Below are 23,515 nucleotides of genomic sequence, written 5' to 3'. Positions count from 1 at the left end.
CAATCACACACTACCCAGGAAAGACCACAGAGCCTTTCCATTGTAATTTAGGGACACTTGCCCACAGTGTCAGGGATCAGAGTCCCCTGGCCTGGAGCTGACTCCACCATCCTTCCCTGCCACCATCACAGTAGCAGCTCCAGGAGGACAATATTCTAAGACCTCCAAGATCCAAGGACTCAAAAATTCCAACACCTTAGGATTTCTTTCATTATTTTCTACATGTACATGTAGTATATACACCTGTGTGGTCGTTGTGCGTTATGTATGTGGATGTAGAGGTCAGAGGCCAACATTGAGCATCTTTCTCTGTGGCTTTGCATCTTACATTTGACACAGGGTCTCTCACTCAACCTGGAGCTCACCAATTCAGCTAGACTAGCTGCCAGTAAAACCAGGGTCCTTCTGCCTCTGTGCTCTCCAAATTTGGGTTACAGACTCACACAGCAGCAGCCTTTTACATGGGGTACAGGGATCCAAACTCAGGTCCTCATGCTTTCAAAACTCACATTTTGTTCAATCTGGAGTCCCTAAACTCCAGGACTTCTGTCATAGTTCAGACAGCCATCAGTCATTACAACCCCTCATATTTGGGGTACACAATCACCACTGCATTCTCAAAATCCCCATCTCTGTCTCCTCTACTCCCTCACTTTGCCCCCCCCCCTTCTAGGATTGCTTTACAGATGTCTGTCACACCTGGGGATGTCCCCGGCCAGGAACCCCATCAATTCAAAACTCCCATCAGTTCTTCCAAAGCCATTAGACATCATATTCTTTGGAGCACATTCACCTGTTACTTTGCTACACACCAAGTCCTCCCTGCCTTTTGTCCGTAAGACTTCCATCACTTACAAATCCTGTCACTCCTGGGTATGACAAGTCTTAAGTCTCCCCCCAACAGGCCCAGAATGCAGTATGTACTTCTCTGTTCTCCATCCCCCCAACCCCCACCCCGGCCTGCATCCTCCTAGGATTCCCCATTGCCTGCAGAATGCCTGTCACCTCAGAATCCGTGGCCCCCTCCCCCATTTCCTCCCAGAAGCCCCATCACATCCTGAACACTAACTTACCACCCCCAAGAACCCCCACGCAAAGATTGCCCTGCAACCTCTTAGGACTGACTCCATTAGCTCCAGAATCCAGGTTCCCCTGGGATGCCCAACCTCGGGTCCTTCTGTCATTCTGGGACCCCGATGCTATCGGCACCCAAGTCCCCACAAAGCGGAGCACTCACTCACCCGTTGGCTCCCGCGGCGGCAGCAGCCGGGATAAAAGTAAAGCTCACGGCCCAGGTTGAAGCAGACGCGGTCTCCTCCCGCGCCCAATCCCGAGGGCGTGGAGGGCGGCTCCCCAGTGCCATCGGGGTCGCCTAGGCGCACCAGGCTGAGGCGGACAGCGGGCAGCGCGGGCCCGGGCCCAGGGCCAGCGGGCGGCGGGGACGATGCGGGACCTGCGGCGCCAGGCCCGGAGGCTGAGGCGGGCCCTGGCGGGGGCTGAGTGGGCTGAGGCGGCGCCGGGGTCTGAGCGGAGGTCGGGCCGGACCTGCGCGTCGCATCGCCGGGAAGCAGCTTGTAGAAGCCCTCGCGGGTGCGAAACTGCGACTTGATCTCCGCGCAGTCACCCATGGCGGCGCTGGGGCCCGGGCCGCCCTCCGCGCCGCCCGCCGCCATCTTGGCCGCCCCCCGGGCTGCGCCGCAGCCAGACCGCCCACCGCCCGACCCCCCAGCCGGAAGTTGCAGGGCTGGCACCGGAAGGGGTAGGGTCGTCGTCCGGGTGACGCCTCTACGATTGGCACCCAGACGCGGAGGCGGGAGGAGCCGGGACAGTTGCTGAGGTAACGGTTCTGGAACTGTGGGGGGGGGGGCAAGATGTAGGCGTGGTCGACGCGACAGATGCTCGCGTGTGGTTGGCTACGAGGCGTGACTGTTGGGAACGCCCCTAGACCCTAACAACATCGCCCTGGGAACCGTTTGCCCAGCAACGGAGAAACCTCAAAGCCTATTCAGAATCCTCGTGTTGTTACTGCTGACTCCAGGCGATTCTTGTCTGTTTTTTTTTTTTTTTTTAATTAAAAAATATTGCATTTATTTTTGCGTGTATTTGTGCGTGGATGAGCATATAGAGGTCAGAAAGAGCCAAGTGCCCTTCCACTATGTGGATTCTAAGGATGGAATGCAGGTCCTCATGCTTGGCAGCAAGCATTTTACTGACCTTTGTTTGGTCTCACACTTGTAGCCCAGGCTGTCTTCAAACTTGACCCAACCTCTGGGGTCTGTCTCCAGGAGTGCTTGGATTTCAGGCCTGAGACACCACCCTCAGCTTCTCGTTTCATTTTAGATGCTCAACAGTATTTTGCCCTTCAATATTTGACTGGCAGACTAAAGTCTCCTCCCTTCTCACTGACACCTGTGGTCCTCTGCTGCTGTCAGAGTGAAGTGTAGCCATCTGTGACCTTTCTGACTTTGCCTTCCAGTTTTGTTTTGGTGATGATGGTTGTTACCTTGTCAATTTTGCTACCTTATCTACCTAGAATTACAGTGAGGAACAGTCTACATTGGGTTGGCCTGTAGATGTGGATGTGGGAGAATGCATTAACTGATACAGGAAGACCCAGTCCATTGTGGGAGGCGCCATTCCCTAGTCTGGGGGTCCGGAACTGTGTAAGAGTGGAGAGGCAGGGGGCTGGGGATTTAGCTCAGCGGTAGAGCACTTGCCTAGCAAGCACAAGGCCCTGGGTTCGGTCCCCAGCTCCGAAAAAAAGAAAAGAAAAGAAAAAAAAAAGAGTGGAGAGGCAGGCTGCACAAGGAAGCAAACACACATGGATTCCTTCTTTCTGGTCTACTCTGGCGACCTCCTTGCCTTGATTTCCCTACCCTGATGGACAGTGACCAGGAATTGCAAACTGAAATAGCTCTTTCTCCCCTAAGCTGCCCTTTGTCGAAGTATTTTATGTTTTATCCCAGCAACAGAAGAAAATTTTGTTTTGTTTTGCCCCCTCCCCACCACCCTTTTGTGAGACAAGGTCTCTAGTTCTGGCTGACCTCTACCTCACCTTGTAGAGAAACCACCATGAACTCCAGATCTTCTTGCTTCTCTTTCTTCCAGGTCAGTGTTACACCGTGTACAATGGTGGGTGGGGCTTGAACCCAGAACTTTGTGCATGCTACGCAAGCATTTAGCACTGCCAAGTCCCATGAAGGTGCTTGGGAATCAAGCCCAGGGACTTGTAGAAGACCAGGTAGTGCTCTGAACACTGAGCCACATCACCAACCTCTCAAACAAACTTTAAAAATAAAAGACAAATGGGGCCGAATGATCTAATTTCAGTTCCCAGTACCCACATGGGGTGGGGGTGGGGGTTAAAACCACTTGTAACTCTAGTGACATGGGATCTAACCCTTCTGGTCTCTGAGGGCATCTGCACACACAGACAGACAGACAGACACACACACACACACACACACAATATTTTTTAAATCTTTTAAAAACAAATTGAGATTAAATCCCAGCACTTGGGGGGGGGGGTAGAGGCAGGTTGATCTCTTTTTTTTTTTTTTTTCTTTTCTTTTTTTCAGAGCCGGGGACCGAACCCGGGGCCTTGCGCTCTCTAGGCAAGCGCTCTACCACTGAGCTAAATCCCCAACCCCGAGGTTGATCTCTTAAATTCCAGGCCAGCCTGGTTTACAGAGCTAGTTCCAGGACAGCCAAGGACACACAGAGAAATGCTGACTTGAAAAACCAAAAATAAAACAAACAAACAAACAAACAAACATGGAGGAGGAGTGAATGAGCCAGCTTCCCAGGATACTGAGTGAATGTGTGGCTAAGCGGCTGTGCTGTGGGAGTTTTATTTAGAGCACTGGGTGGATTTCTACCTGTGTCGTGCAAGGCCAGGGAACAAAACCAATAGGAAAAATACAGTCTGTTCTACAAATAAGGGGGAAGGCTATGGGGAGGGCCTTGGGGACCTCAGTCCTCCAGGTCCTCATCCTCATCCTCTTCATCATCCTCCTCCTCTTCCTCAGCGGCTGCCAGGGCCTGCTCCTGAGCAGCCTTCAGGGCCTGCTCCTCCTCTACTGTGGGGTCGCTCATCTCCATGATTTCGGGGCCACTGGGGTACTCCTGCTGAATCAGAGCTGGCAGCATTGGATTGAAGTTCTCGGGGCTATACTTGTGACCCCAGCCAATGTACAGGTTCTCAAACTTCCTAGAGAAACAGAGAGACATTCTTTTTGAGGGTGAGTCTAAGGGTGGCATAGCATCATTGCCCAGTCACCAGTGGGCAGGCGAGAGGTACGCACTGGGTTTCTCTGCCCATCTGTCCATTCCACAAAAGTTTACTGAACACTGTTCTGTTCACCGGATCTGAAGTGGCCATACCAACAAGTGGCAAGGGGACCGGGAACTGAATTTGGCTCTGTGTATGTGTGTGTGTGTGTGTGTGTGTGTGTGTGTGTGTGTGTGTGTTTCCATCTGTAGGACTGTGTTTGTATACTTGAGTATACTTGAGTGTGTTTGTATACTTGAGTATACTTGAGTGCAGTGCTCACAGAGTCCAGGAAAGGGCGTCAGATCCCGCCTAGTGCTGGCGTTACAGGTGAAGGGCCTCAGAACCCAACGCAGATCCCCCCACAAAGCTGCCAAACAGGGGTGCGGATCTCAGGCCTTCGGCAAAGTAGCGCGTGCTCTTAACTGCTGGGCCTATTTATTTTTTGAGACAGGGTCTCCCTTCGCACCTCTGGTTGGTGCGGAACACAGTACGTAGACAAGGCTGGCCTCAGACTTGTACAGATCTGCCAGTCTCTGCCTCCCGGGCGTGGGGATTAAAAGGCATGTGCCACCGAGCTCGGCTCTTCTGTTTTGAGTCTCATCTCCGGGTCTGGCGCTCACTGGGTGTGGCATTCACTTGCCAAGCTGGCTCAGAAGAAACTCCCAGGATCCATCCACCTCTGCCTGTTCCCTCTCAGCACTGGGGTTAAATATGCATGGTGCTGCCCCTGGCCTTTTCATGGGGTTTGGAGCTAAAATTGCTCCTGGCTTGGGCAGCAAGTGCTTTACCCACTGAGCCATCCCCTCAGCCCCTGCTGTCTTCTTCCATCAGTAATCATTACTGGATCTATTGGTTACTGGTCAGTCCTTGGCAGCATCCTCAATGCCCTTTCTCTACTGATTCGCATGTCAGGGGAGTCACAGAGCTCATCTGGTCCGACTACGAGTGCCTTATGTCCACTGAGCCCTGTTTGAGGACTCGGTTCACACTTTGTGTTGGAGTGTTTCTATGGACACTTAGGAAGAATGCGTGTTCTGCTGGGTTATTTTTTTTTTTGGAGGGGGTGTGGCTTTGAATTAATTTTAGTTAATTTCGATTCTAAAAATAAACCAGATACTTAATTTGGTTATTGGAAAACCTCCCAGGAGCCCTGGAAGGACTGAGTTACATGAATCTGCTTTTATTTCTTTTATCTTTTTTTTTTTCTCTCTTTAGGGAAGTGTGTCACCACGTATCCCATAAATGCCAGAGCCGCTTTAAGGCTAATTTCTTTTTCCTAGTGGTAATGGAGATTGAAGCCAGTGGGGGGATTCTAGGCAGGGGCTCTACCTCTGAGCCATGCATACCCCCAGCTCCTCACAAGGAGATTTTAGGCCAGGGATTTACCACCAAGCCTCAGCTCTTTTTTCATCTTGAAATACATTCTAGGTTGCTCAACCTGACCTTAAGCTCACTCTGCAGCCAAAGCTGGCCTTGGAATACCCCATCTTCTTCCGGTGTTTTCTTTTTCTTTCTTTTCTTTTCTTTTTTTTTTTTTTTCTGGAGCTGGGGACCAAACCCAGGGCCTTGCGCTTGCTAGGCAAGCGCTCTACCACTGAGCTAAATCCCCAACCCCCTTCTGGTGTTTTCTACCTGATTATTGGAATCACGAGTCCACACCACCAGCTGAGCAAGTCTTCCTGATGAAAACTTCAAAATGAAACTGAGATTCGGGGTTGGGGATTTAGCTCAGTGGTAGAGCGCTTGCCTAGCAAGCACAAGGCCCTGGGTTCGGTCCCCAGCTCCGGGAAAAAAAAAAAAAGAAAAGAAACTGAGATTCATTTTAATGGAAAACAGATTCCAAAGACTTGTTATGAAATAAAGAATGAAAAATAAACACTGGGCAGTGGTGGCACACGCCTTTGGTCCCAGCGGTTGGAAGGCAGAGGTAGGCAGATCTCTGAGTTCAAGGCCAACCTGGTCTACAAAGCAAGTTCCAAGACATTCAGGGCTCAGGGCCCTTGTCTAGAAATGACGGGCAGGGCGGCAGCTGCGGAGAGAGCACAACAGTTAAGAACACTGACTGTTCTTCTAGAGGACCCAGGTTTGATCCACACGGCAGCTCACAGCTGTCTGTAACTACAGTTCTAGGGGGTCTGGCACCCTCACACAGACATACATGCAGGCAGAACACCGATGTACATTAAATAAAAATAGAAAAATCTTTCCTTAAAAAGTAAAATAAGGGGCTGGAGAGATGGCTCAGTGGTTAAGAGCACTGACTGCTCTTCCAGAGGTCCTGAGTTCAATTCCCAGCAACCACATGGTGGCTCACAACCATCTGTAATGAGATCAGATGCCCTCTTCTGGTGTGTCTGAAGACATCTACAGCGTACTTATATATAATAAATAAATAAATAAATACATCTTTTTTTTTTTTAAGTAAAATGAAAGCTTGGGAATGTGGCTCAGTGGTAGAGCCCCTGCCTAGAATCCCCCAGGGAGGGGCTGGGGGCGTGGCTCAGCAATAGGGCACTTGCCAAGAACTGGCTAAAACCCTGCGTTCAATCCCAGCACCATAATACAAACAATCAGCCTGAACCCCAGGCCTTTCAGAACTAGAATTTTCATCTTTGCCAGATTATCAGTGAGTCCTACACATTCCATATGTAAAACTGGTCTAGAATATTCCTATCTGTCTGTCCCTCACTGGTACTTTCTTTCCCTGTGGATTAAAGAATGAAGGTTGCTTCTCTGCAGAATCCCGGAGGACTCAAGACATGAGATTAGGAACTAATCTATTTTGTAACAGGTCTTGTACAACTGATGACTGCATTTGCCCCATGTATCCCCCATGGACACATCCAGGGCTGTCTTTCCAGCAAAGGTCTGGGGTCCCTCATGCAGCTGCCACAGAGCAACATTCAGGACTTTTTCTTTTTCTTTTTTCTTTTCTTTCTTTCTTTCTTTCTTTCTTTATTTATTTATTTATTTATTTATTTATTTATTTATTTATTTTGAGACAGAGTTTCTCTTTGTAGCTCAGGCTGGCCTTGAACTCAGAGGTCTGTCTGTCTCCTCATCATCTCTTCCTCTCCACCTCCGCCCCCGCCCCCGCCCCATCCTCCCCCTCTGCGTCTGTAGTGCTAGAACTAAAGGTGTGTGTCCGTCCCCACATTGGACTCATATGTAGAGCCTAGGATGATGATATGCACCAACAATCCCAATACTCCAGAAGTGGAGGCAGAAGGATTAGGAGTTCAAGGTCAGCCAGGGCAGCATAATGAAACCCTGTATCAACAACAGAAAGGCTCTTTTGGGGCCAGAGAGATAGCAGCACAAGCCAATGTGCCCAAGTCTGATCCTGGAGTCCACATAAGAAGTCGGATTTGGGGGTTGAGGATTTAGCTCAGTGGTAGAGCGCTTGCCTAGGAAGTGCAAGGCCCTGGGTTCGGTCCCCAGCTCCGAAAAAAAAAAAAGAACCAAAAAAAAAAAAAAAAGAAGTCGGATTTGGTGGTGCCCAGCTGCAACTCGGCATTCTTAGCGAGAGACAGGAGGCAGAGGTGGGAGAATCTTTTGTGGAAGTTCAAGGAGCTAGCAGGTTAATGACCACTCCTGTGTCTTCCAACCTCCACTTTCCAACCTGAGCATGTGTGCTCAGCCACACTTAATGTTAAAAGATCCATAGGTATTTAACGGCGCACGCCTTTAATCCAGCATTTGGGGCCAAAGGCAGGTAAATCTTTGTGAGTTCGAGGCCAGCTTGGTCAACATAGTGAGTTCCAGACAATCATGTCTCAAAAGAAGAAGGGGGAGAAGGAAGAGGAGGAAGAAAAAGAGGAAGAGGAAGAGGAAGAGGAGGAGGAAGAAGAGGAAGAATCCTACATAAGACAAAACAAAATTTCTCTTTGGCCACAGCGATGGCTTTGCTGCTAAGAGTGCCCACTGGTTTGGTTTTCAGTGCCTACATCAGGAGGCCCACAACCACCTATAACTCAAGTCCTGGAGGCCCAGCAGTGCCCTCTACTGGCTGTCAAAGGTGCCTGCATGATACGGTGCACATAAACTAACCTGGGCACACACACCCGTGCACACATACACGTAAATAATACACATGGCTTTGCTTAGAATGTTCTTCTGTAAAAGACAAAAGATGGATGGATGGATGGATGGATGGATGGATGGATGGATGGATGGATGACTGAACTGATGGGTGTGTAGATGGATGAACTGATGGATGACAAATGAATGGGCGAGTGGATGGGAGGGAGGACATATGGACCAGGAGAACTCTTTAACTCCCGCACTGGAGAGGCAGAGGCAGGTCGGGGCTCTGAGGCAGAGCAAGTTCCAGGACAGTCAAGTCCACACAGAGAAATAATGCGTGGTGTAGGCATAGAATAAGAGCGTTAGAAAAACCCCTCTCTCGGATTCTGGACAAAAATCATAATCGGCAAGAATCTGGTTCAAGTGTCAAGTTTGCATGAAATTCCTTCAGTATGAAAAAACCCAGAGCAAGTTTGAGTTCAGAACAGAAAAGTTCTGCCCTCTGGTGGACAGAGTTGGGATCGCAGCCAAACTGATTTAGGGATTTAGAGGCAATTTAAAGGTAAGAAGGGAGGGGGAGTGGAGGCGGCTGCAATATATATATATATATGTGTGTGTGTATATATATATATATATACACATATACACATCATATACATATATACAGTCATATACATATATATGCTATATATTTATGTGTATTATATATTATATAATACATTGTATATGACATATACATGTAATATTTATATGTATTTTTTGGGACAGGGTCTCTGTGTAGACCAGGCTGTACTAGAACTCTATAGACCAGGCTTCCCTTGAACTCACAGAGATCTCTCTGCCTCTGCCCCCCAGCTTTTGAGAGGAAGGACCTGTGCCACCATGCCTGGAGGGATTTGTCAATCTTTTGAGAGCAACTATCATGGATCCTGGTAGGTAAGATTTCTATACCATCGGCGGACCCTTGAGTCAGGGCAACGTCGTACTTGCCAGTGGCGTAGGCATAGGCCCCTGGCCAGAGGTTGGAACGCACGACGGCCACCGAGTACTGAGGGCTGAGGCTGCAGGAGAGGCGGGTGGTCCAGGGAGACAGGTGCATGATTTCTGTTGGAGAAGGAAAGGGGTGGTAGGGTCAAGGGTCCCCACACCCTGCCTTACCACAAAGGTGGAGAGACAGAGAGAAGGGATGGAGGGGACTATGCAAGAGCTACAGATCACACTGAGACAAATCCCTGACTCTGGCCTCTCTCTCCTGCTGTGGCCCCAGGGAAGCCACGTTACCTGTCTGCTGCAGCGACCCACCGAGGAAAGGAGGATGCTCACGTCACCTCCCTTTCTGGGTGGCAGTGAGGTCTGGTGGCCACGCCACTAGCAGGGAGCTACAAGCATTCTCTTAGCCGGGTGTACGGCTATGGACCTGCCCCCCACCCCGGCTTCCTCTTCCTCTCTCCAGCAACACAGGCCAGCAATCCCAGCACCAGGGAGACCATGGGAGATGGCTTGGAGTTCAGGGGCTGTCTGGGCTTCAGGGCGTGACCTACCGTAAACAGCAACCGCCATCATGACCCCCAAAGGAGAGAAAACCAGGGAAGAGACTCTGCCTCAGGGCCATGGTCAGTGTCGCATGCCAGATTAGGTTTAGAGAGAGAGGAACACAAGTCTTCCTTCCCTGAGGCTGGGATGGCAGACCTGTGCTCCCAGGCCTGACCCCATGCCTGCCGCACAAAAGAAATCCCCACTGAGACTCGAGAGGATATCAGTGTTCCCGGTGTGCTGCTCGCCCCAGCCCCCCAACCCCTCAAAGGCTGGCACTGCGCCTGCCCACAAGGGACTTACCTGCGTCTTCTGAGAGAGGGGTCAGAAGCGGAGGACCAACCTCCTGCTCTACCTCCTCCATCCCCTCGTCCGCCTTCTCTTCCTCCTCCCCCAGCTCCTCTTCCTCCTCTGTCTTCTGCATTGGGTTCACCCATGTACAGCGCCCCTGGGGATGGAACAGCAAAGTCAGGGGCCACCCTAAGACAGAGCAGAGCCGGGGTTGGGGATTTAGCTCAGTGGTAGAGCGCTTGCCTAGCAACCGCAAGGCCCTGGGTTCGGTCCCCAGCTCCGAAAAAAAGAAAAAAAAAAAAAAAAAAAGACAGAGCAGAGCCTACTGTGGGAGAAGGTGGAGGGCCACAGGCCCCTAAAACAGTGGTCTTGTCCCTGTAGCGAGTGGCAGGCAGTCCCAGTTATGTGATAGCAACTGCCTTGGCACAGGCTTCTATGGTGGACACATTGTCCATAAGGGGTGCCCAGGGACTGTCATTCAGCAGTGGTAGGGTCACCTGTGCCTCCCTCACTGGATGGCTCTTGGGCTCTGTCAAGCCAATGAACACTCCTGTTGGTCTCTGTGTGTGTCTGTATGTGTGTGTATGTAGGTATGCATGTGTGTATGTGTGTATGTATGTGTGTGAATGTATATGTGTGCATGTGTGTATACATGTGTGTGAATATATATGTGGGTATGTATGTGTATGTATGTAGATATGTGCATGTGCGTGTATTGTGTATGTGTGTGTATATATGTGTATATGGGTGTGCATGTATGTATATGTGTATTGTGTGCATGTATGTGTGTGAATGTATGTGTGTATGTATGTGTGTATGTGTGTGTGAATGTATGTGTGTATATGTGTGTATGTGTATGTATATGTATGTGTGAATGTATATACATGTGTATGTCTATATATGTGTGTATTATGTGTATGTGTGTGAATGTACATATGTGCATATGTTTGTGTATATGTGTATATGTATGTATGTGTGTTATGTGTATGTGAGAGAGAGATACTGACACAAGGGAAGCTTTTTACTGATCTACATTTGTTTTGATTTTGTTGTTTTGTTTTTCCATGCAGGGTTTCTCTGTAAACCAGGCTGGCCTCGAACTCCCAAAGCTCCACCTGCCTCTGGCTTCTGCGTGCTGGGACTAAAGGTGTGCGCTCCCACATAGAGCCCTGTTGTTTTAAACACAGGGTCTTACTTAGTCCATGCCCTTGAACTCCCTCCCTCTGATCCAGCTCTTTGAATAATAAATACAGGCAGGTACTCAGCATCTAGCTACCTCCTGTTTTCTCCGCTATGAATGGGGATCGGTCCTTGGTCACAAAAGGAGTTATTTTAAGCAAGTGTGGTAGCTTATGCCTGTGGCAGTGGTTTGCTGCTGCGGCTGCTGCGGCTGCTGTGTGATGCTTATCAACCTGATACAAGTTAAAGTCATCTGGGAAGAACGGACCTCAGCTGAGAAAAAGCCTCCATCAGATTGGCCTGCAAGCAAGTCTGTAGGGGAATGTTCTTGATTGACGATTGGTGTGGGAGGGCTCAGCCCACTGTGGGTGATGCTTTCCCTGGACAAGTGGTCTGAGGCTGTGTAAGAAAGTCGGCTGATTCAAACCATGGGGACTGAGCCGCAAGCAGCGCTCCTCCATGGCCTCTGCTTCCGTCCTGTATCCAGGCTCCTGCCCAGACTTCCCTCGGTGGATATGTAGCCAAATAAACCTTTTCCTTCCCAAGTTGCTTTGGGTCATGGTTGGATGAATGGGCGAGTGGATAGATAGATGGGTAGGTGGGCGGGTGGGTGGGTGGAAAGGATGGATGCTGGGGTGGATTGGGGCTGGTCCTGGGCAGGGTTCAGGGAGGGAAGCTCACCCAGGCTCCATCCTCACCTGAGGCAGGATGTGCTGCGTGTGATGTACCCAGTTGGCCATGGAGTCCACGAGCTCCAACACGGGGATGCCCTCAAAGTCAGGGTTCTCCTCGAACGAGTCGCGCCCCGCGCCGCCCTCCTCCTCTTCATCGCCCTCCTCCTCGCCGAACTGGTAGAAGCCCAGCGGGCTGATGTGCGTGGCGGCGGAGATGCGCGCAATTTGTGCGCGCAGATAGTTGGCCTCGTTGCCGGGGAAGGGCGGGTAGCTGATGACCGGAGTGTCCAGGAAGCCGGTGAAGAACTTTTTGATCTTGCGCGCGCACACGATCTGCGCGGGCGTCACGTGCGGCAGGCGCGTCCACGGACGGCCCGGCTCGTTGCACACGAAGTACAGGTATTTGTTGGCGCCGCTGCGGCTCTCCTCCTTGGGGATGACTGGCGGCGGCTTCCACTGCGGCTTGGGCACGGCGTCCACTACCTTCTCCTCATCCTCCTCGCCCTCCTCCTCACCGTGCGTCTCCAAGACCTCGCCTCCCTCCATCATCTCCTCCACCTCCTCCTCCTCTCCCTCCTCCTCGCCCTCGCGGAACTCCACCTCGGCCACCAGGTAGCTGCGGCTCAGGCCCAGGATCTTGCCCCAGAAGCGGCATGAGTGGATGGGCTGCTGCTCCACCAGCTGCCTCAGGGCCAGGAAGATTCGGAAGCTTTCATCCGAGCTCAGCCCCACCCCCGCCTGCTCGAAGTAGAAAGCTGTCTCCATGATGTTGGGCACGGGGCTGTCAGTCTGCAACAGGAATGGAGAAATGGTTAGAAGGACGGCTGAAGGCTTCCTAGCCTCATCCCCCTGCGACCCGCTCGGGTCCTGAGAATGGAACTGCGCCATCAGCAAGACCTGAGCCATTCTCCCAGCTTGACTCCGCCACCAGAATCAACAGACTTGGGCGACTTAAGCCACCAGTTTGGGAATGTCCTGGGGAGAGTGTCACTTGATGGAAAAAAGGAAGGAAGGAAGGAAGGAAGGAAGGAAGGAAGGAAGGAAGGAAGGAAGGAAGGAAGGAAGGAACCACGCCAGGAGAGAATCCTTTTCTCTTTAATTTGACTGAAATGAAGCATGTGAAGCCTGCAGCCACAGTAGCTCTTTGAGTACCAACAGGCAACAATACATGGGCGGCCATGCTCTGCATCCTAATAGTAATGGAGAGACAGTAGAACTAGCCCATAGGGGCATAGCTGGATTGCCCTACTACCCTGGCCTTCTTGTTCTACTACAAAAATGCCACTGTTGCCAGGCATGGTAGCTCATGCCTTTAAAAGGCAAAGGCTGATGGATCTCTGAGTTCGAAGCCAGCCTGGTCTACATAGCAAGTTCCATTCAGCCAGGGCTACATATCATCATTCCTTTTGACTGTGCCCATGAACTCAAAGTCCAGTGGAGAATGGGGGGTGAAGGGGGCAGAAAAGTAATGTGGAGACAAGAATCCTGGGGGGGGTGCAGGGGGAACAGAAGTAGGCAAGAATGTAAGTGTGCAACTGTGCCCTGTGACCTCTGCTCTGTGACCTTTGCAGGTTACTCACCAAGGTTCATGCCTTCCTCTGGGGATTGCCCACTCTTTGCTCTGCAGTGGGCCGAGGGCCATGAAGCTCAACACTCTTCAATCCAGCAAGACTGAAACAGCCCGAGTTGGACTGAGCTAAGCACAGAACTGTCATAGCCACTGAGAAACAAGCTGTTCTGGACCTCGGGATGCTTTCTAGCCATCTTTGGAGTCTCTGCCTCTGTGTGTGTGTGTGTGTGTGTGTGTGTGTGTGTGTGTGTGTGCGCGCGCGCGCGCACTCGAGCGCACGTGTGTGTCCCACTTTCTGGTCCTCTTTTTATTCACTTCTTCCTATGCAGTTAGAATTGACATTAAGAATAGCTACTTCACACTAAATATTAGGCTTTCAGTATCTAATGTATCTAGTGCAGGTTATCTATTGCCAAAACCAAGAAAAAAAAAAAACTAGAAAATTAACTATGTCCTCTTTCGTGCCTGTGTCCACTACTTGCATTCAGCCTCCCTGCATCTCTAGAGCCAGCCCTCCTGTTCTCCTCCTCCTGTTATACTGTACCCACACACAGAAGCTTTACCTACATAGTGGCTGCCAGCCACATCCGAGGGCAAGCATGTGGTGTGTCTGAGATTGTGGCCTCACAATATCCTATATCCCAAGTCCCTGCAAACTCCTTAACCTCATTTTCTTCAGGGCCAAATAACATTCCTAGTATTCTCTCTCTCTCTCTCTCTCTCTCTCTCTCTCTCTCTCTCACACACACACACACACACACACACACACACACACTTTTTATCATCCATTCATATCTGGGAGGTCAAAACTACGTTGATTCCAATTCTGTGGTGAATAAAGCAGCAACCGACAGGGCGGGCTCTATGCAAACATCTCTTCGGTGGCAGCGGTGAATGGAGAGCTCTTAGGTAGAAGAAGCCCAGGAGGGAAGTGGCTCAATCCTGTGGTCATTCTGCTTTTAATATTTGAGAAATCCTCAAACTGATTTTCACAGTGGCCATATTAATTCTTAGCCCAACCAACAGTAAAGGGCTCCTTTCCACACCCCCTCCAACTTTTGTCAGATTTGTTGGTGAGAGCCATTCTGGTGGGGGTGGATGTGGTACCACAGTAGTTTTAACCGGCGTCTCCCTATGGCTCGGGGCTATGGAACACTGTAGGACAGCAGCTGGCCGTTTGTCTTTCCCCTTTTGAAAACTGCCCATTGAGCTCACTTGCCCACGTGTTGAGTGGCAGTTTCTTGCAGTCCTGTCATCAGCCCTGGCTCTGAAGCATAGCTGCTAAGGTTTTCTCCTATGCTGTGGGCTGTGCTGACTGAGTCCTTTGCTGTGCAGAAATCCTTTTTTCAATTGTTGATAACTCCTAGGCAGTTGGTGTTCTGTTTTAAAAGTTATTGCTCACATACAGTCTCTCTCTCTCTCTTTCTCTCTCTCTCTCTCTCTCTCTCTCTCTCTCTCTCTCTCTCTCTCTCTCTCTCTCATATATATATATATTGAGCTGGGGACCGAACCCAGGGCCTTGCGCTTGCTAGGCAAGCGCTCTACCACTGAGCTAAATCCCCAACCCCCTCTCATATAATTTTTCATTTTATTTAGTTAAGCTAGTTTCTGAGACAGGGTTTCTCTGTGTAGCCCTGGGTGTTCTGGAACTTGCTCTGTAGACCAGTAGACCAGGCTAGCCTCTAACTCAGAGATCTGCCTGCTTTTGCCTCCCAATGGCTGGAATCAAAGGTGTGCACCCCTACCTCCACCACCGCCTGGCTTTTGTTTCTGGTGGTAAGTTAAAGTCCTCAATCCGTTTTGGGTTGGTTCTTGTACAATGGGAATGCGAATCTAATTTCATTCTTACGCAGGCAGAACCATTTTGGCAGAGCCCACTTATTGACTGGGCTTTTGTTCAAATTACATTTTTTGCTTCCTTTGACAAAAATTAAGTGACTATCACTTTGCGATCCCATTTCCAGGTCTTCAATTGTATTCCATTGTTTGGTCTGTCTTTTTATGCCAATGCTAGGCTGACCTTGTCACCATAGTGCTGCAGTGTGACTTGAAACATTTTCATACAATGTATTTGATCATATTCTTTCCCCTCCCCCAACTCTTCCTGGCCCTTCCACTCTCCCTAGTCACCTAACCTCATGTTCTTTCTCATCCTCAGTGTACTGTAAGTGCAGCCATGGTAACCTCTCTGGCAGAGCACTTACTCCTTGAGGCTGTGTTGGCTGTTGGTGGTGTTTTATGCTTCTACATGAATTCTTTAGGTTTGCTCGATTTTTCTCTGTGTGGCCCTGGCCGCCCTGGAAGTCACTCTGTAGACCAGGCTGGCCTAGAACTCTGCCTCCTGAGTGCTGTGGCTAAAGGCAGTTGCCACCATGGCCCAGCTGTCTCTTCTTTCCTCTTTCTTTGTTTCTTTCTTTTTTTGTTTGTTTGTTTCTTTGTTTCTTTCTTTCTACCTGTTAATTTTTGTATCCTGAAACTTTAACTTTACTGTGTTTATTAGGTCCAAGAATTTTCTAGTCGACTCAATAGGGACTTCTAAATAAAGGCTCATGCCATCTACAAAGAGACATTTTTTTTTCTTTTTTCTTTTTTTTCGGAGCTGGGGACCGAACCCAGGGCCTTGCGCTCGCTAGGCAAGCGCTCTACCGCTGAGCTAAATCCCCAACCCCTACAAAGAGACATTTTGACTTCATCCTTTTCTTTCTTTCTAAGAGCATCTCTCTCTCTCTCTCTCTCTCTCTCTCTCTCTCTCTCTCTCTCAAAGATTTATTTATTATATAGAAGTACAATGTAGCTGTCTTCAGACACACCACAAGAGGACATCAGACCTCATTACAGATGGCTGTGAGCCACCATGTGGTTCTTGGGATTTGAACTCAGGACCTCTGGAAGAGCAGTCAGTGCTCTTAACCGCTGAGCCATCTCTCCAGCCCTGTGCTTCTCTTTTAATGAAACAAATCTGACAGATGTACAGTCAGGTTCACGAGCATGGAAAAACAAACAGAAGGACAGAGTTCCAACAACAGAAGCTAACCCAAGACCAGGTTGGACTTGCCGCCAGGGGTTTTCTCCTGGATGGTGCTGGGGCCCAAGCCACTGGTCTGGGCACAGGAGCAGCAGGCACCTGCTCTCTTCCATCTATGCCAGGTTGCCTTGGAAGTCTGTGTCCACATTTTCATGCGTATCACCTTCTCCCTTGAGGTCTAAGAAATCTCCAGAGCTTGTTTCAGAAGTTACTTCTCTGTGTTCCAGGCGACTCCGAATCTTCCCTGCCACCACTAGACTTGGCACCTACGGATTTGGCCCAAGATGGGGGGGGGGGTGAGGTTCTTTAGATGTCCTGTTAGAAGCCATCTTGTCCTTCCTCACAGGCTGTTCTGTTGGCTCATCAAAGCCTAATGAAAAATTGGACCCACCAGCTGCAGGCCCTAAACCCCGGGAGCTCTTCCCGCTATTAAGGTTCACACCCTTGAAGGTTGTGGTAGTGGTCCTGGCCCAAAGGGATGAGGTAGGCTGACCCTGAAAACGTTGGCACAGAGGACTCCACAAGCTCAAACAGCCGGCTTCTACGAGCTTTTGCCGGACTTCTTTTCTATTTAAATCCCAGCCATTCGATTTGACCAACGAAGACTCAGGAGCCCAATGCTGGGGTGAGTCTGCTCGTTCAGAGGGGCATAGAAAGCACCCAGCCAACCTTCCTACTCTCCTGATGCCCCAGAAGAAAAAGGCTTTTTCTCCTTCCTTCTTTCTCCAAGCCGTCTGAAATACCTTTCAACTCAGTGGCCGCACTTTCTGTTCACCTGTGTTCACCCGTACATTGGTGGCTTGCTCCACATCGTGACCTAGACCACCTCGCTGACTCTTTTTTTAAGCCCTTGCCATTCTGGGATGGAGCCCACTTGGGCGCTGCATGAGTTCATGAATTCGGTTTGCAATCATTTTGCTAAGAACGTTTGTGTCTCTGCTCATCAAAGATGTGTGCTAGGACTGAGCCACACCACAAGTATTTGTTTCAACAGAAAGCTCTTGTGGTAAAGGTTGTGCTAGGGCTGAGGCACTCCACAGCAAGGAATAGATTTTTCCAGTTCACAGTCTCAGGGTACACAATGTGACTGTATGTCCTGCAAGACCCCTATGCCTTTCTCTTGTCTAATTGCCACAGCTGTGGCTTGGAGCAGTCTACTGACTAGGAGAGAGCATTCTTTATCAGTCCTGGGTTTAGAGACCTGCTCTCAGTTTGCCTCCGTTTAATACAATGTTGCCTGTAGGTTTGCTGAGGGAAAGAAGCCCTCTGTTATTCTGAGGTCTGTTCAGTAAGGTCTCCAGAACTTTTTATCACCAAGGCAAACTTTGTCAAATGCCTTTTCTGAGTCAACCAAAATAAACTATGTGCGGTTTCTGTAACCAGAGTGTTGATGGCATATCACATCTATTGATCTGCAAGTATCAGACAGATCCTGCCACTCTGGGATACAGTCCACTTGGTCACAATGAATGGTCTTCATGTGTTTATGATTTCAGTTTGCAAACATTTTCTGAAGAATGTTGGCATCGGGCTGGAGAGATGGCTCAGGGGTTAAGAGCACTGACTGCTCTTCCAGGGGTTCTGAGTTCAATTCCCAGCAACCACATGGTGGCTCACAACCATCTATAACAGATTCTGGTGTATCTGAAGACAGCTACAATGTACTCATATATACTAAATAAATAAAATATTTAAAGAAAAAGAAATGCTAAAATCATTTTTTTTAAATGTTGGCACCTATGTTCATCAAAGAAACCAGTCTGTAGTTTTCTTCTTTTTGTAGGGTGTTTTACCCAGTTTTTGGTGTCAACATTGGCTTCATACAATGAGTTTGGGAGTGTTCTTTCTTTTTCCATTTTATGGAACAGGTTAAGAAGAACTGGTGTGAAGTCTTCCTGGGAGAGTTGATAGAATTCAGCTACCCGGCCCCCAGAGAGCATATTCTGGTGTAGATGTTATTTCAACACAGGTTGGTCTGACACTTAGAGGCCACATGAACATGTTTTATTCTATGATGAGCCTTGACTTGCTGGCGTAAAAAAAAAATCTCACTTCTTTCTCTCGTCCTGTTTCTGCTGTTAGGAAAGGCCTACCTACCATTTGTGACCATGCTGTTTGTTGTGAGACAAGGTCTCTTGGACCCATGGTACCCTTAAGCTCGGCTACATAGCCCAAGGCTGGACTTGAACTTACAACCTTCCCTCTCCATGTTCTATGTGCTTGGCTCGCAGGTGCGTGCTACCACTGCCAGTGAGCATGGTGCTGGTGGTTGATGTCAGCCCTTAATGCATCCTAGCTAAGCACCGAGCTATGTCCCCAGTGCTGGGAATCAAACTCACAGCCCTTTGCATATTGGGCAGTCTTTCTGCCACTGAGCCACGCCCCAGCCCCTCACTGGGGGATTCTAGGCAGGGGCTCTACCACTGAGCCACGCCCCCAGCCCCTCACAATGGGATGATAGACAATGCTTTACCATTGGGCTCTACCCTCAGATTGGATTTTTAGGGTACAGGGGTGTTATATGAGATTTCCTAGCTGGGTGGTGGTGGCTTGAGGCCAGCGTCGTCTATAAAGTAAATTCTAGGACAGCCAGGGCTACACAGAGAAACTGTTTTATGTGTCTGAGTGTTTGGCCTATACCATGTCCATGTATCATATGTGTGACTGATGCTCTTGGAGCTCGGAGATCTCCTGGAATCCTCCCGTCTAATTTTTTCCTAAAAATGGGGTCTTATGTATCCCAAGTTGTTTGACCAGATGTTTGTGAGCTGCTGTGACTCTAGCACCAGGTTAGACCAGCTGCTGTGACTCTAGCACCAGGTTAGACCAGCTGCTGTGACTCTAGCACCAGGTTAGACCTTTAAAAAGCCTACAGTTAGTTGTTCCCGTGAAGATCAGAGGACATCTTTTGGAAGTTTGCTCTCTCCTTCCACCATATGGGTGCGTCCTGGAGACTTAGGTTGTCACATTTGGTGGCAAAAATCTTCACCTACTGAGTCATCTTACCAACTTATTTCACCCAATTAAAAAAAATAATTTATTTTCGTGTTATGCCCATTGGTGTTTTGCCTGCATGTTAAGTCTATGTGAGGGTGTTGGATCTTGGATTTACAGACAGTTATGAATGGTATCATGTGCTTGCTGGGAATTGAACCCAGGTCCTCAGGAAGAGTAGCCAGTGTTCCTAACCACTGAGCCATCTCTCCAGCCCTCCCCCAATTTTTTTTAAATTATTATTATTATTAAGATAATATTTCGGGGTTGGGGATTTAGCTCAGTGGTAGAGCGCTTGCCTACCAAGCGCAAGGCCCTGGGTTCGGTCCCCAGCTCCGAAAAATAGAAAAGAAAAAAAAAAAAAGATAATATTTCACTGTGAGCCCTGGAAGGTCTGAAACCCATCTGTGTAGCCCACATTAGCCTCAACTCACAACTCTCTTCCCTCAGCAATACTGGGCTTTTCCACCTTAAAACAATCCCCCCCCAAAAAAACCCAAAAAACAAAAACAAAACCCCAAACCCCAAAATTCAAATCAGGGACTCAAAGATCCCAGACTGGTTGACCCGGAGCTCACTATGTAGCTGCATTTCTGCCCCTTCTAGGGAGCTGGCATCGCAGGTGCCCACCACCAAACCCAGTTTATGCGGTGCTGGGGATGGAACCCAGGGCCTTGTGCACCCTGGGCAAGCCCTCTCTCTATCCACTGAACCATGCTCCCAGCCCCTCCCCCAACTTGTATGCATCAGCCAGTTCAGGAACAAAAGACTGAGGACTTAAGATACTCCAAGGATGGTAGAATGTTCTTGGATGCTGGGTGGAAGCGTTCTTAGCAGGCTTTAACTCGGGAAACTGAGGCAGGAGAGGAAGGAATGGATTCTGAGGTGAGAGACTCTGGGAAAAGCAGCAGGAAATGTTTGTGAAGGGAGGGACGATCCATCAGGATTCTGGTGAGATGAGAGACCATGCGTCTTCACATGGCAGTCAGGGGCAGCTTCTACAGGGCATGGGGGCAGCTTCTACAGGGCATGGGGGCAGCTTCTACAGGGCACAAGTGCCTGTCCTTTGCTCCTAAACCTTATGATGCCCCAGAAACTGCTGTTCACACCTCAGCACCTGCTTCGGCGCACCGGCTGGCCCCTACCCCGACCCCCAGTCTTGCCCCCCATCTGTCCACTCACTCACCACCTCCTCTTCCATTTCCTGTTCACCTTCTCCTCCACCCCTGATAAACAGAGCCTTTTGCTTTTCGGCCATCTCGTAGGTGGGCTGCATCTCGGGGTCGTCCCGCAGCGTGTCCAGCTTGGGGTGGAACCATTCCCACTGCGTGGTGCGGTTCAGAGACTCCAGGATGGACAAGGGGTCCTCGGGCCGCTGGTTCAGGATCTTGGTCAGCAGGTTCACCAGGTGCTCATACCTGCCTCCCAGGGGACACCACTCACTCAGTGCACCCAGCCTGCTATTCTGTGCCTGTCCCTTTTTCTACTGCTAGGGACACACAGGTGGGGACAGAAAATGTCCCTGCTCTGGTGCAAGTGACATTCTGATAGACACAGATGGCCACACATGGCCAGGATGGGGAACTAAGCCGTCACTCCCTTCCTTCTCTGTAACAGGGTCTCACTATGGAGCCCAGGTCCACCTTGAACAACTCTGACTTTATGACTCCTATTTAATACTGTCGGAGTGGCCACAGCCAATGGATAAGGTGAGGGAAGGAAAGTGGGGAAAGGTATTAAGGTAGAGGCAGCAACATTGTTGAGGCTCCCAGATCCTAGGGTGGGGGTGTGCCTGGTAGACTGGGAGAGATGGAGGGTTGGTGTCACTAGAAATGAGAAAGGGAGGATGGAGGATGGACAGCACAGAGTATTAGTCCCAATGGCTTCTACACACTTGATCCAGGCACCAAAGTGAGTGTTTGAGAGCACTGTTGAATTCTTACAGCCATTGCACACGTGCAAACACACAGACACACAGACACACACACCTCCAGATGAGGGAACTAATGCTTAGGAAACCTGTGGTCATGGTTCAACACCCTTTTAACCAGGCTGGTCCCACTGCAAAGCATTTACATGAGGCATCCAAACCACTCTGTGAAAGGTCTCAAGTGTAAGGAGATGAGGCTAGGAAATGGGACTGGCTGGGTAGCTCCATACTTAAGGGGCTTGTCTAGGGGTTGGGGATTTAGCTCAGTGGTAGAGCGCTTGCCTAGCAAGCGCAAGGCCCTGGGTTCGGTCCCCAGCTCCGAAAAAAAGAAAAAAAAGGGGGGGCTTGTCTAGCTTGCAGGATGCCCAAGGTTCAAGTTCTGAGGTGTCACTGTACAGTAAATGATACAAGTATGTATCTTAGAGGGAGAAGAGCACAGGCCGTCCTCCCTGCAGAGGACCTGGGGGATCAGTGCCATCTTCTAACCTCTGAAGGCACTGCAAGCCTGTGGTGCACTGACAACCGTGTAGGCAAAAGACTCTGAAAAGTTTTAAAGCATCTTTAAAAGGCCAAAAAGACAGCTCTGTGGTTAAGAGTACACGTGGCTCTTGCAGGAAACCAAAGCCAGCTGCCAGCATCTGCCTCTGACTCCAGATCCAGAAGAAATGTCTTATGGCAGTGTGCTTACACATACTACATACATACACACACATATACACACATGTATACACATACATACACAGACACACACGTACACATACACTCATACACAGACACACACGTACACATACACTCATACACACATGTACACATACACTCATACACACACACACACTATTCCAGGTCCCTCCCTTGCCTGGCCACCTGTCCTTCTCATTGACCACACCACACCTGACATCCATATTTCATTCTCTGTAACACACAGAATGGAAGCAGTGGACAGTGCTGTTTGCAGTTCATTGACTCTGACAAGTAGGGGTCCTGGGAACCGGAGGCCTTGTTCTAGAATACTGGTTCCACCCCTTCTTAGCTGTGTGATAATAACCCAGCCTTCCGGTTCAGTGTCCTGCAGAAACGGGCTTAGTAGCTGGGACTAGATGTTAGGGTGGGGTGTGCTGGCACTGCATCTGCCCCTGTTGCGGTCTTCCTCAACTCTCCGCTAGGCTAGACATCCAGAGACCCCCACACCTGAGGGAGGCAGCCTTGGCTAGAGCCCTTCCCAGTCTGCTGCCCACCTCCTCCACCCTCCACCTCCTCTCACAGGCTGAGGTTGCAGCTCACGCTGGTCTGCAGCAGGTAGGCCTTGGCGTTCTGTACTGCCAGCTCACGAGGCTCGGGGTCAGGCACCTCTCCAACAAAGGGCATGAAGCCCAGATCAGAGGGCCCTAAGTGGAGGGTGGGGTCATCTCTCATGTAGGGTCCATGCTGTGTGGCCTGGCTGAATGTGTCATCCTCTCTTGAGTAGAGGTTGAATTGGTCCAGGACTCCGGAGGCCGAGTCTTGGTAGTTAGACTCCAGTTGTTCTAAGAGGCTCTGGCCCTCCGGGAACTGCTGCAACATCCCGCTATCATCCAGGTAATGCTGTTGTGAGAACTCCATGGGAAGGCCTGACGGGTAGCCTAAGGTCACGTCTAAGTCGGTGCCTTCCTCATCCTGAATATCCGGGGGCAGGCTGGGCCTCTGTGGCCACTGAGGCAGGCCAGTTGCCTGCAGGTCCTGACTGCCCTGACTGATCCGACTGCCCCGCTGCTGCGGTCGCTGCACCCCATCCTCCGGGATGGACAACAGAGGCTGCGAGTACTCACGACTCCGTGCCCTTTCTGAGTTTTGGGAAGCCCTCCGGGTTTGGGAGGGGTCAGGGTTGGGCGGTGGATCCCCCATGCCTCAGAAAAGTGTGTGGGCCTGCAGGAGGAAGGCTAGCAAGTGCTGCCCTAGCCTGGACCCTGCCTGCCGTTATGTTATCAGCGCGGGGCTCCCGCAAGGTGAGCAGGGTGAGAAACGGAATGCGCAGGCGCAGTCT

At 50.1% G+C, this 23,515-nt stretch overlaps 2 protein-coding genes, 1 long non-coding RNA gene, 1 other non-coding gene and 1 pseudogene across 12 annotated transcripts in view; 2 read left to right on the top strand and 3 right to left on the bottom strand.

Annotated features, from left to right (window-relative positions):
- Positions 1-1,819, bottom strand: part of Dmwd (DM1 locus, WD repeat containing) — a 6,789-nt gene extending 4,970 nt beyond the window's left edge. For 3 of the 4 annotated variants that reach the window (XM_008759039.3, XM_017589996.2, XM_017589997.3), the window contains exon 1: positions 1,242-1,819. In XM_008759039.3, the coding sequence (XP_008757261.1) occupies positions 1,242-1,673 (432 nt within the window). In that variant the 5' untranslated portion in view covers positions 1,674-1,819. The remainder of the gene's footprint in view (positions 1-1,241) is intronic. The other variant, NM_001401247.1, reaches the window with a different exon arrangement.
- LOC108349062 (uncharacterized) lies at positions 1,706-11,847 on the top strand. Of its 3 annotated transcripts, XR_010059598.1 has the most exons (4): positions 1,706-1,837; positions 9,155-9,231; positions 9,753-9,912; positions 11,194-11,847. It is a non-coding gene; the product is annotated as an uncharacterized LOC108349062 (long non-coding RNA). The 3 variants fall into 3 exon arrangements; XR_010059599.1 differs by lacking the exon at positions 9,753-9,912; XR_001835682.3 differs by having other exon boundaries at positions 9,155-9,235; positions 9,753-11,847.
- Positions 3,811-23,515, bottom strand: Rsph6a (radial spoke head 6 homolog A). 4 transcript variants are annotated; one of them, NM_001415788.1, is made up of 6 exons: positions 22,757-23,450; positions 20,752-20,983; positions 12,001-12,765; positions 10,136-10,280; positions 9,286-9,403; positions 3,811-4,210 (listed from the first exon to the last, which is right to left on the bottom strand). In NM_001415788.1, exons 1-6 carry the CDS (start codon positions 23,374-23,376, stop codon positions 3,973-3,975), a joined length of 2,118 nt encoding a protein of 705 aa, NP_001402717.1. In that variant the 5' UTR covers positions 23,377-23,450; the 3' UTR covers positions 3,811-3,972. The 4 variants fall into 4 exon arrangements, with proteins under 4 accessions (NP_001402717.1, NP_001019919.1, XP_063139220.1 ...); NM_001024748.2 differs by having other exon boundaries at positions 9,290-9,403; XM_063283150.1 differs by having other exon boundaries at positions 3,836-4,206; positions 22,757-23,515.
- On the bottom strand, positions 16,576-17,317 carry LOC134485280 (jupiter microtubule associated homolog 1-like; annotated as a pseudogene).
- Trnag-acc6 (transfer RNA glycine (anticodon ACC) 6) lies at positions 19,826-19,906 on the top strand. The gene has a single exon. It is a non-coding gene; the product is annotated as a tRNA-Gly (tRNA).

This window comes from Rattus norvegicus, chromosome 1, assembly GCF_036323735.1.
Source record: "Rattus norvegicus strain BN/NHsdMcwi chromosome 1, GRCr8, whole genome shotgun sequence".
In the NCBI taxonomy this organism is placed as follows: Eukaryota; Metazoa; Chordata; class Mammalia; order Rodentia; family Muridae; genus Rattus; species Rattus norvegicus.
This window is presented reverse-complemented; position numbering and strand designations above follow the sequence as displayed.